Below are 13,266 nucleotides of genomic sequence, written 5' to 3'. Positions count from 1 at the left end.
CATATGAGGACTTTAAGATACAAAACAGATGAACATAAGGGAAGGAAAGCAAAAATAATATAAAAACAGGGAGGAGAACAAAACATGAGACTTATAAATATGGGGAACAAACAGAGGGTTACTGGAGGGGTTGTGGGAGGGGAGATGGGCTAAATGGGTAAGAAGCATTAAGGAATCTACTCCTGAAATCATTGTTGCACTATATGCTACCTAACTTGGATGTAAAATAAAAAAATAAATTAAATAAAAATAAAAATAAATAGGTAAATTCTCAACCCAGATCTATTTTCTTGTGGTTCCAAATTCTGGCTCTGGACTAAAGGAGATGCTGGTTGGAATCTAAGTTTCCTCATTTACTGGTTAATTATGTGACTTTAAACTAGTTATCTTACTCTTCTAGAGTAACAATACTTCCTATGACTCTTAGGAGAATTCATGAGATAACACATGTGAATCACTAAGCATTTAATAAATGTTAGTTACTATCATTAAACTTAATGGTAGTAATTTATGGGAGTAATAAATACCCCCAAAAAGACTGTCCCATGGATAGTTCTATCAACATATTAATATTTAGGATACTTATAAACATTACAATTCAATTAATTTTAGCATTCATTAGTTATAATATAAGTTTAAAAATCTATGAAAATATAGAACTTTGTGTATTAAAACAGAAAACTTACTGATAGGACTCTCAAGTCCTGCTTCTAACTTCTTAAGCCACAGTAAAAGGTTTTGTTCAGTGATTGCCTGTTCTGAAGGAAATGCAAATACCTGGCCACCTGAATGCAGATTCACCACAACAATAAGAGGAAGGGGAGGCAGAGCATTAAAGTATGTCTGTAGGATTCCTCTTCCCGCAGGAGTATTCTTTCTACAAAAGGGAGCAATTGAATATGTTAGTATTTCTTTCTATAATAAAATTATGAAAATAATAGTTTGTATAACATTAAACTTTAAATATAGTATCACATCATTAAGTTTATAAAAAGATGCCCTAAAAACTAAGAGGTCTATAATTATGTTATTAGTAGTCAGATTCTTAAAGAAATGGGCACTGTGTTTCTCTCAGGAGAAAAAAAAGACAGTGATATTTTCATGAAAGCCAGTCATAGTTCAAAGATTTGTCAATTTAGGTTTGATATAATCAGTAGGTTCCTCCCAAAGTTGAGCTAAGTGTCTGATCACATGTCAACTCAAAAATTAAATGGTTACTAACTATAAAATAAGATACTTATAATAAATACTACAAATAAAATTGTTTTTCCTCAGATAAAAAGAGAAAGGGGTTAATTTAAAATTAAAAATACTTTTTAAAATTATGAACAAACATGGAAACCATAACTTTTAGGATACCCAGCTTTCCTGGGGCACCTGGGAGGCTCAGTCAGGTAAGTGTCCAGCTTCAGATCAGGTCCTGATCTCACAGTTCATGGGTTGGAGTCCCGTGTCGGGCTCTGTGCTGATAGCTCAGAACCTGGAGCCTGCTTCAGATTCTATGTCTCCCTTGCTCTCTGCCCCTCTCCCACTTGCACTCTGTCTTTACCTCTCTCTCAAAAATAAATAAACATTAAACAATTTTTTTAGGAGCTGAAGCATGGAAGATGGTGGCGTAGGAGGAGGCTGGGCTCACCTCATCCTGCTGATCGCTTAGATTCCAACCCACATCTGCCTAAATAAGCCAGAAAACTGCCAGACGAGCAGAACAGACTCTCTGGAGCCAAGCGTAGACAAGAGGCCCATGGAAGAAGGTAGGAAGGGTGGAGAGGCGGTGCATGCTACAAGGACTGGTAGGAAGGAGTCAGGGCACCGGAGGGGGACCCCGTGCGGCAAGGCAGAGCTCCCAAAGTCCGGCTCACAAAAGTAGAGGGGCCGGACTGCGTGAGTTCTGATAGCCAGAGGGACTTAATTTCTGGAATGTTAATAGTCAACAGCTCTGCTCTCCAAGAGCAGGGAGGGCAAGAGGATGCTGGGAGAGAGAGTTGTTGAGCCCTGGAAGACAGAGCTCAGCTGGGCAGGGAACAAAGGCAGAGGCAAACACCATTTCCCTCTCCCATCCCCCAGCCGAAATTCCAAAGGGAACCAGTTCCCGTCACCGAACTTGCTTGCACCACGCAAACACCCAACGCTGTGCTTCTGTGCATCCATCCCTCTGACGGGTCTGCCTCCCTCCCGGAGCTGCAGGGCTCCTCCTGCAGGGGACCACCCATTGCAAAGCTAGGTAAGCCTGCCCCTCCTGCCCCTGTGCACCTTGTGGATCCACCCCGGCTAATATGCCCTTGGCCAGATCCCATCGAAGCAGCACCACAAGCCTGGCAGTGTGCAAGTAGCCCAGGCAGGGGCCACACCACTCCGCAGTGAGTCCTGACCCTGGGAGAGGGGAAGATAAGGTTCACACCAGTCTGACTGTGGCCCCAGTGGTGGGCTGGGGGCAGACATCAGGTCTGACTGTGGCCCTGCCAACCAACACAAGTTACTCCCTACAGCACAGGGGAAGTGCCCTGCAGTTTGGAGCTACTGCATGGACTACCCAAAATGACGAAACGGAAGAATTATCCTCAAAAGAAACTCTAGGAAGTAGCAACAGCTAACGAATTGATCAAAACTGATTTAAGCAATATAATAGAACAAGAATTTAGAATAATAGTCATAAAATTAATCACTGGGTTGGAAAAAACATAGAGGACAGCAGAGATCTATTGCTACAGATATCAAGGGACTAAGAAATAGTCATGAGATATTAAAAAATGTTATAAATGAGGTGCAAAATAAATGGAGGTGGCCATAACACGAACTGAAGAGGCAGAGGAGAGAATAGGTGAATTAGAAGATAAAATTATGCTAAAAGAGGAAGCTGAGAGAAAGAGAGATTAAAAAAAATCCAGGAGTATGAGGGGAGAATTAGAGAACTAAGTAATGCAATCAAACAGAACAATAACTGTATCATAGGAATTCCACAAGAAGAGAGAAAGAGGATGAAGGTATACTTGAACAAATCATAGCTGAGAACTTCCCTGATCTGGGGAAGGAAAAAGGCACTGAAATCCAAAAGTCACAGAGAACTCCCTTCAGATGTAACTTGAATCGATCTTCTGCACTACATATCAGTGAAACTGGAAAAATACAAGGATAAAGAGAAAATTCTGAAAGCAGCTAAGGGTAAACAGGCTCTAACTTATAAGACTAGTGGCAGCCCTACCTACTGAAACTTGGCAGGCCAGAAAGGAATGGCAGGAAATCTTCAATGTGATGAACAGAAAAAATATGCAGCTGAGAATCCTTTATCCACCAAGTCTGTCATTCAGAAGAGAAGGAGAGATAAAGGTCTTCCCAAACAAACAAAAACTGAAGGAATTCATCACCACTAAACCAGCCCTACAAGATATCCTAAGGGGGACTCTGTGAGTGAAACGTTACAAGGACCACAAAGTATCAGAGACATCACTACAAGCATGAAACCTACAGACACCACAATGACTCTAAATCCATATCTTTCAATAATAACACTGAATGTAAGTGGACTCAATGCTCCAACCAAAAGACACAGGGTATCAGAATGGATAAAAAAACAAGACCCATCTATTTGCTGTCTACAAGAGACTCACTTTAGACCTGAGGACACCTTCAGATTGAAAGTGAGGGGATGGAGAACTATCGATCATGCTACTGAAGTCAAAAGAAAGCTGGAGTAGCCATACTTATATCAGACAAACTAGATTTTAAATTAAAGGCTGTAACAAGAGATGAAGAAGGGCATTATATAATGATCACAGGGTCTATCCATCAGGAAGAGCTAACAATTATAAATGTCTATGTGCCAAATATGGGAGACCCCAAATATATAAAACAATTCATCACAAATGTAAACAACCTTACTGATAAGAATGTGGTAACTGCAGGGGATTTTAATACCCCACTTACAACTATGGACAGATCATCTAGACACAGGATCAATAAAGAAACAAGGGCCCTGAATAATACATTGGATCAGATGGACTTGACAGATGTATTTAGAACTCTGCATCCCAAAGCAATAGAATATACTTTCTTCTCGAGTGCACATGGAACAGTCTCCAAGATAGATCACATACGGGGTCACAAAACAGCCCTTCATAAGTATACAAGAATTGAGATCATACCATGCACACGTTCAGGCCACAATGCCATGAAACTTGAAATCAGCCACAGGAAAAAAGTCTGAAAAACCTCCAAAAGCTTGGAGGTTAAAGAACACACTACTAAAGAATGAATGGGTCCACCAGGCAATTAGAGAAGAAATTAAACAATATATGGAAACAAATAAAAATGAAAATACAACAATCCAAACGCTTTGGGATGCAACGAAGGCAGTCCTGAGAGGAAAATACATTGCAATCCAGGCCTATCTCAAGAAACAAGAAAAATCCCAAATACAAAATCTAACAGCACACATAAAGGAAACAGAAGCAGAACAGCAAAGACACCCCAAACCCAGCAAAAGAAGAGAAATAATAGAGATCAGAGCAGAAATAAACAATATAGAATCTAAAAAAACTGTAGAGCAGATCAACGAAACCAAGAGTTGGTTTTTTGAAAAAATAAAATTGACAAACCTCTAGCCAGGCTTCTCAAAAAGAAAAGGGAGATGACCCAAATAGATAAAATCATGAATGAAAATGAAATTATTACAACCAATCCCTCAGAGATACAAACAATTATCAGGGAATACTATGAAAAATTATATGCCAACAAATTGGACAACCTGGAAGAAATGGACAAATTCCTAAACACCCACACTCTTCCAAAACTCAATCAGGAGGAAATAGAAAGCTTGAACAGACCCATAACCAGCAAAGAAATTGAATCGGTGATCAAAAATCTCCCAACAAATAAGAGTCCAGGACCAGATGGCTTCCCAGGGGAGTTCTACCAGACGTTTAAAGCAGAGATAATACCTATCCTTCTCAAGCTATTCCAAGAAATAGAAAGGGAAGGAAAACTTCCAGACTCATTCTATGAAGCCAGTATTACTTTGATTCCTAAACCAGACAGAGACCCAGTAAAAAAAGAGAACTACAGGCCAATATCCCTGATGAATATTGGAGAACTGGACAGCAACATGCAGAAGATTGAAACTAGACCACTTTCTCACACCATTCACAAAAATAAACTCAAAATGGATAAAAGACCTGGATGTGAGACAGGGAACCATCAAAACCCTACAGGAGAAAGCAGAAAAAGACCTCTCTGACCTCAGTCGTAGCAATTTCTTACTTGACACATCCCCAAAGGCAAGGGAATTAAAAGCAAAAATGAACTATTGGGACCTCATGAAGATAAAAAGCTTCTGCACAGCAAAAGAAACAATCAACAAAACTAAAAAGCAACCAACGGAATGGGAAAAGATATTTGCAAATGACATATTAGACAAAGGGCTAGTATCCAAAATCTATAAAGAGCTCACCAAACTCCACACCTGAAAAACAAATAATCCAGTTAAGAAATGGGCAGAAATCATGAATAGACACTTCTCTAAAGAAGACATGCGGATGGCCAACAGGCACATGAAAAGATGCTCAATGTCGCTCCTCATTCAGGGAAATACAAATCAAAACCACACTCAGATATCACCTCACGCCAGTCAGAGTGGCCAAAATGAACAAATCAGGAGACTATAGATGCTGGAGAGGATGTGGAGAAATGGGAACCCTCTTGCACTGTTGGTGGGATTGCAAATTGGTGCAGCCACTCTGGAAAACAGTGTGGAGGTTCCTCAGAAAACTAAAAATAGACCTACCATATGACCAAGCAGTAGCACTGCTAGGAATTTATCCAAGGGATACAGGAGTACTGATGCATAGGGACACTTGTACCCCAATGTTTATAGCAGCACTCTCAATAGCCAAATTATGGAAAGAGCCTAAATGTCCATCAACTGATGAATGGATAAAGAAATTGTGGTTTATATACACAATGGAGTACTACATGGCAATGAGAAAGAACGAAATATGGCCCTTTGTAGCAACGTGGATGGAACTGGAGAGTGTGATGCTAAGTGAAATAAGCCATACAGAGAAAGACAGATACCATATGTTTTCACTTTTATGTGGATCCTGAGAAACTTAACAGAAATCCATGGGGGAGGGGAAGGAAGAAAAAAAAAGAGGTTAGAGTGGGAGAGAGCCAAAGCATAAGAGACTCTTAAAACCTGAGAACAAACTGAGGATTGATGGGGGTGGGAGGGAGGGGAGGGTGGGTGATGGGTATTGAGGAGGGCACCTTTTGGGATGAGCATTGGGTGTTGTATGGAAACCAATTTGACAATAAATTTCATATATTGGAAAAAAATAAAGGAAATAGAAGCAGTATAGCAAGGACACCCCAAACCCAGCAGAAGAAAAGAAATAATAAAGATCAGAGCAGAAATAAACAATATAGAATCTAAAAAAAAAAAACCTGTAGAGCAGATCAATGAAACCAAGAGTTGGTTTTTTGAAAAAATAAACAAAATTGATAAACCTCTAGCCAGGCTTCTCAAAAAGAAAAGGGAGATGACCCAAATAGATAAAATCATGAATGAAAATGGAATTATTACAACGAATCCCTCAGAAACACAGCAATTATCAGGGAATACTATGAAAAATTATATGCCAACAAGCTGGACAACCTGGAAGAAATGGACAAATTCCTAAACAGCCACACACTTCCAAACCTCAAACAGAAAGAAATAGAAAACTTGAACAGACCCATAACCAGCAAAGAAATTCAATCAGTTATCAAAATCTCCCAACAAATAAGAGTCCAGGACCAGATGGCTACCCAGGGGAATTCTACCAGACATTTAAAGCAGAGATAATACCTATCCTTCTTAAGCTATTCCAAAAAATAGAAAGGGAAGGAAAACTTCCAGACTCATTCTATGTAGCCAGCATTACTTTGATTCCTAAACCAGACAGAGACCCAGCAAAAAAGGAGAACTACAGGCCAATAACCCTGATGAATATGGATGCAAAAATTCTCAACAAGATACTAGCAAATCGAATTCAACAGCATATAAAAAGAATTATTCACCATGATCAAGGGGGATTCATTCCCAGGCTGTAGGGTGGTTCAACATATGCAAATCAATCAATATGATACATCACATTAATAAAAGAAAAGAACCATATGATCCTGTCTATCGATGCAGAAAAAGCATTTGACAAAATTCAGCATCCTTTCTTAATAAAAACACTTGAGGGGCACCTGGGTGGCTCAATCGGTTGAGCGTCCGACTTCATCTCAGGTCATGATCTCACAGCTCATGAGTTCGAGCCCCGCGTCGGGCTCTGTGCTGACAGCCCAGAGCCTGGAGCCTGCTTCTGCTTCTGTGTCTCCCTCTCTCTCTGCCCCTAACCCACTCACATTCTGTCTCTGTCTCTCTCAAAAATAAATAAACATTAAAAAAAAAAAAACAAAACACTTGAGAAAGTCGGGATAGAAGAAACATACTTAAACATCATAAAAGCCATTTATGAAAAGCCCACAGCTAACATCATCCTCAATGGGGAAAAACTGAGAGCTTTCCCTTGAGATCAGGAACACGACAGGGATGTCCACTCTCACCACTGTTGTTTAACATAGTGTTGGAAGTTCTAGCATCAGTGATCAGACAACAAAAGGAAATCAAAGGCATCAAAATTGGCAAAGATGAAGTTAAGCTTTCACTTGTTGCAGATGACATGATATTATACATGGAAAACCCAATAGACTCCACCAAAAGTCTGCTAGAACTGATACATGAATTCAGCAAAGTTGCAGGATACAAAATCAATGTACAGAAATCAGTTGCATTCTTATACACTAATAATGAAGCAACAGAAAGACAAATAAAGAAACTGATCCCATTCACAATTTCACCAAGAATCATAAAATACCTAGGAATAAACCTAACCAAAGATGTAAAAATCAGTATGCTGAAAACTATAGAAAGCTTATGAAAGAAATTGAAGAAGACACAAAGAAATGGAAAAACATTCCATGCTCATGGATTGGAAGAATAAGTATTGTTAAAATGTCAATACAATCTACACAAAGCAATCTACACATTCAATGCAATCCGAATCAAAATTGCACCAGCATTCTTCTTGAAGCTAGAACAAGCAATCCTAAAATTTGTATGGAACCACAAAAGACCCCAAATAGCCAAAATAATATTGAAGAAGAAGACCAAAGCAGGAGGCATCACAATCCCAGACTTTAGCCTCTACTACAAAGCTGTAATCATCAAGACAGCATGGTATTAGCACAAAAACAGACACATAGACCAATGGAATAGAATAGAGAACCCAGAATTGGACCCACAAAAGTGTAGCCAACTAATCTTTGACAAAGCAGGAAAGAATATCCAATAGAAAAGACAGTTCTGTAACAAATGGTGCTGGGAGAACTGGACAGCAACATGAAGAAGAATGAAACTAGTCCACTTTCTTACACCATTCACAAAAATAAACTCAAAATGGAGAAAGGACATGAATGTGAGACAGGAAACCATCAAAACCCTAGAGGAGAAAGCAGGAAGGAACCTCTCTGACCTCAGCTGCAGCAATATCTTACTTGACACATCCCCAAAGGCAAGAGAAGTAAAAGCAAAAATGAACTATAGGGACCTCATCAAGATAAAAAGTTTCTGCATTGCAAAGGAAACAATCACCAAAACTAAAAGGCAATGGACAGAATGGGAAAAGACATTTGCAAATGACACATCAGATAAAGGCTAGTATCCAAAATCTATAAAGAGCTCACCAAACTCCACACCTGAAAAACAAATAATCCAGTGAAGGGGCAGAAGACATGAATAGACACTTCTCTAAAGAAGACATCCAGATGGCCAACAGGCACAAGAATAGATGCTCAACATCACTCCTCATCAGGGAAATACAAATCAAAACCACATGGAGATACCACCTCACGCCAGTCAGAGTGGCCAAAATGAACACATCAGGAGACTAAAGATGCTGGAGAGGATGTGGAGAAATGGGGACCTCTTGCACTGTTGGTGGGAATGCAAACTGGTGCAGCTGCTCTGGAAAACAGTGTGGAGTTTTCTCAAAAAATTAAAAATAGATCTACCCTATGACCCAGCAATTGCACTAGTAGGTATTTATCCAAGGGATACAGGAGTGCTGATGTACAGGGGCACTTGTATCCCAATGTTTATAGCAGCACTCTCAACAATAGCCAAATTATGGAAAGAACCTAAATATCCATCAACTAATGAATGGATAAAGAAATTATGGTTTATATATACAATGGAGTACTACATGGCAATGAGAAAGAATGAAATATGGCCTTCTGTAGCAATGTGGATGGAACTGGAGAGTGTTTTGCTAAGTGAAATAAGTCATACAGAGAAAGACAGATACCATATGTTTTCACTCTTATGTGGATCCTGAGAAACTTAAAAGATCATGGAGGATGGGAATGGGAAAAAAAAAAGTTAGGGAGGGAGCCAAACCATAAGAGACTCTTAAAAACAGAATAAACTGAGGGTTGATAGGTGGTGGGAGGGAAAGGAAAGAGGGTGATGGGCATTGAGGAGGGCACCTGTTGGGATGAGCACTGGGTGTTGTATGGAAACCAATTTAAAAATGAATTTCATATTAAAAACATTTTTTTTAGGGGCGCCTGGGTGGCTCAGTTGGTTGAGTGTCTGACTTGAGCTCAGGTCATGATCTCACGGTCCATGAGTTTAAGCCCCACATCAGATACTGTGCTGACAGCTCAGAGCCTGGAAACTGCTTCAGTTTTTCTGTCTCCCTCTCTGCCCCTCTCCCGAGGCACTCTGTTTCTCTCTCTCTCTCAAACATTAAAAAAATTAAAAAAAAATTTTTTTTAAGATGCCCAGCTTTCCTGAAACATCACATTCCACATTATGGAAAATAGTGTTTTACTGTGAGATACCTACAAAGATAATTACCCTGGGGGAAATTTGTCTTAAGCAGTAGACTGTCAGTGAACTCTTCATAGAAAAAAATGTACACTGCCTCATTCTTCTAATTTTTCAAATAAATTAAAAATGAACTTTTCATCTAATGCATTTGAACAATGGATAGTGTGTAGATATGTGAAGTGTGTTCACAGACATTAAATGTACACTCACACTCTTTCCCCCTCAAAATAAATAAAAATATAGAAAAAAGAAAGGAAGAAAAATGCCAAAGTATCACAATGTTTATTTTTCTGTATTTGCCAAATTTTCCTCAATGGACATCAATTAATTTTTTTTTAAGTTTGTTTATTTTTAGAGAGAGAGCGCACAAATGAGATAGGGGCAGAGAGAGAGAGAATTCCAAGTAGACTCCACAGTGTCAGCACAGAGCTCGATGCCAGGCTCAGTCTCACAAACCATGAGATCATGACTTGAACCAAAGCCAGACACTTAGCCCGTTGAGACATGCAGGGACCCAAATTACTTTAAAAATGAGAAAAATTACTATGTCTCAAAATCTGCATGACATGAAAGCAAAGGCAACAAAAGTAAAATAAATAAGTGGGACTACATCCAATTAAAAAGCTTCTGCATATGGGTACCTGGATGGCTCAGTCGATTGAGCTTCTGACACCTGATTTGGGCTCAGGTCATGATCCCAGGGTCAAGGGATTGAGTGCCAAGTCAGGCTTTGTGCTGAGCATGGAGCCTGCTTAAGACTCACTCTCTCACTCTCTCTCTCTCTCTCTTTCCCCCACACGCTCGTTCTCAAAATCTTCTATAGACAAAGGAAACCATCAACTAAAAAGGTAAACTTTGGAACGAGAGAAAATATTTGCAAATCACATATGTGGTAAGGGGTGAATATCTAAATGAGGGAAGAACTCACATAACAGCAAAAAATACCAATAATCCAATTAAAAATGGGCAGAGGAACTGAATAGACATTTTTACAAAGAAGACATAAAGATGGCCAAAAGGTACATGAAAAGATGTTCAAGATGAGTAATATTAAGGAAATTCAAACCAAAACCACAATGAGATATCACCTCAAACCTGTTAATATGGCTGGTATCAAAAAGACAAACGATAACAAGTATTGTTGAGGATGTGAACAAAAGGGAACCTTCAAGAACTGGTGGTAGGAATGTATATTGGTGCAACCACTGTTGAAAACAGAGGAGGTTCCTCAAAAAATTGAAAATAGAACTACCATATGACCTAGCAATTCTACTTCTGGGTATGTAGCTAAAGGATATAAAAACAAGACAGTGAAGAAATACATGCATTCCCATGCTTATTGCAGCATTATTTGCAACAGCCAAGATACAGAAACAACCTAAGTGTCAACAAATGAATGGATAAATATGGAATATTATTCAGCCATTAAAAAGAAGAAAATCCTGCCATTTGCTACAACATGGATGGACTCAGGGCATTCCACCAAGTGAAATAAGGCAGACATAGAAAGACAAATACTTCTACGTGAAAAGTCTAAAATAGTCAAACTCACAGAAACAGAAGAAAAGTGGTTGCTGGGCACTGGGGGTTGGGAGAAATAGGAAGAGGATGGGAAAAGGAACAAACTCTCAGCTACAAGATGAATAAGGTCTGATGATCTCATGTATAAATGGTGACTACAGTTGGTAATACTATATAGTTGAAATTTGCTAAGACAACAGAACTTAAATCTTAGTCCCCCTCCCCCTGAAAATTAAACATATATATATATATACATTTTTAAAGTCCCCTGCAATTACCACATTCTTATCAATAAGGTTGCTTATGTTTGTGAGTAATTGTTTTATATATTTGAGGGCTCCCGTATTCGGCGCATAGACATTTATAATTGTTAGCTCTTCCTGATGGATAGACCCTGTAATTATTATATAATGCCCTTCTTCATCTCTTGTTATAGCCTTTAATTTAAAGTCTAGTTTGTCTGATATAAGTATGGCTACTCCAGCTTTCTTTTGACTTCCAGTAGCATGATCGATAGTTCTCCATCCCCTCACTTTCAATCTGAAGGTGTCCTCAGGTCTAAAATGAGTCTCTTGTAGACAGCAAATAGATGGGTCTTGTTTTTTTATCCATTCTGATACCCTATGTCTTTTGGTTGGCGTATTTAGTCCATTTACATTCAGTGTTATTATAGAAAGATATGGGTTTAGAGTCATTGTGATGTCTGTATGTTTTATGCTTGTAGCGATGTCTCTGGTACTTTGTCTCACAGGATGCCCCTTAGGATCCCTTGTAGGGCATATATATACATTTTTAAATGTTTGATGTAATGAATATGTTACTTAGATGGAGGAATCCTTTCAAAATGTATACATGTATCAAATCACCACAATGTACACTTTAAATATCCTAAAATTTTGTCAATTACACCTCAATGGATCTGAAAAAAAAATACCAGTCAACAAAATAAAATTCATCGTAGAAAAGAATTCAATCTAAAACAAGGTCATCTTTTAGTTACTAAAATATCCTGATAATAATATACTTACAGATTTAACCAGCAAGGGGTAAGTGAATCCAAGTGTTTCTCTTTTACCAGCGTCAATATTGTTTTTGTATACTGAGGATTTATGCTGCCATCACTGAATAAAATAAGTAATGGTTTCTGAAGTCTTAAATAAATGGGAAGGTTTTCCACAGTTATTTCTGGCTATTAAAAAAAAAAGAAAAAAAACATGGAAAATGATGAGGCATAAAATAGAAAATAATGTTCAGATCAATCATGCAAGTTTAGTCTATAAAATGTAATTAAAACATATTTTAAGTGGAGATTTTGCTTTACTGACTAAACCTGTGACTATCAAGAGCTTTTCATTTTTTTACAATTTTTAAAAATGTTTATCTTTGGGAGAGACTGACAGAGAGAAAGGGAGGGAGAAAGCGGGGTAGGAGCAGAGAGAGAGAGAGAGAGACACACACACACACACACACAGAATCTGAAGCAGTCTCCAGGCTCTGAGCTGTCGGCACAGAGCCTGATGCAGGGCTCAAACCCACAAACCACCAGATCATAACCTGAGCCAAAGTCGGACGCTTAACCGACTGAGTCACCCAGGCACCCCTCAAGAGCTTTTTATTTAAGCCCACTTTATCTTAATGAATTATTTAAAAAAAAAAAAGTACTAATTTCAAAATAACTTAAACTCCCTATTTTACAAGGATGTAACACTTCTAATAACTTCTTATGCTAAAATCTGGACCAGATTAGCCAACATGTGACATATGACAAACAAAACTCTTATTGTATCTAACATAAAATTTTTGAAAAAAGAAATGCTGATATTTAAAGATAT

General features: G+C 38.6%; 1 protein-coding gene across 4 annotated transcripts in view; it reads right to left on the bottom strand.

Moving 5' to 3' along the window:
• TXNDC16 (thioredoxin domain containing 16) overlaps positions 1-13,266 on the bottom strand; it is a 138,070-nt gene that overhangs the window by 21,895 nt on the left and 102,909 nt on the right. For all 4 annotated transcript variants that reach the window (XR_007453432.1, XM_049611561.1, XM_049611560.1 and 1 more), the window contains 2 exons: positions 12,463-12,623; positions 687-877 (listed from right to left, as the gene is read on the bottom strand). Coding sequence is in view for 3 of the 4 variants with exons in the window: in XM_049611561.1 (XP_049467518.1) it covers positions 687-877; positions 12,463-12,623 (352 nt within the window). In the remaining variant the exon portion in view is untranslated. The remainder of the gene's footprint in view (positions 1-686; positions 878-12,462; positions 12,624-13,266) is intronic.

This window comes from Panthera uncia, assembly GCF_023721935.1.
Source record: "Panthera uncia isolate 11264 chromosome B3 unlocalized genomic scaffold, Puncia_PCG_1.0 HiC_scaffold_1, whole genome shotgun sequence".
Lineage (NCBI taxonomy): Eukaryota > Metazoa > Chordata > Mammalia > Carnivora > Felidae > Panthera > Panthera uncia.
The sequence above is the reverse complement of the archived record's forward strand: the minus strand, read 5'-3'. Positions and strand labels throughout refer to the sequence as shown.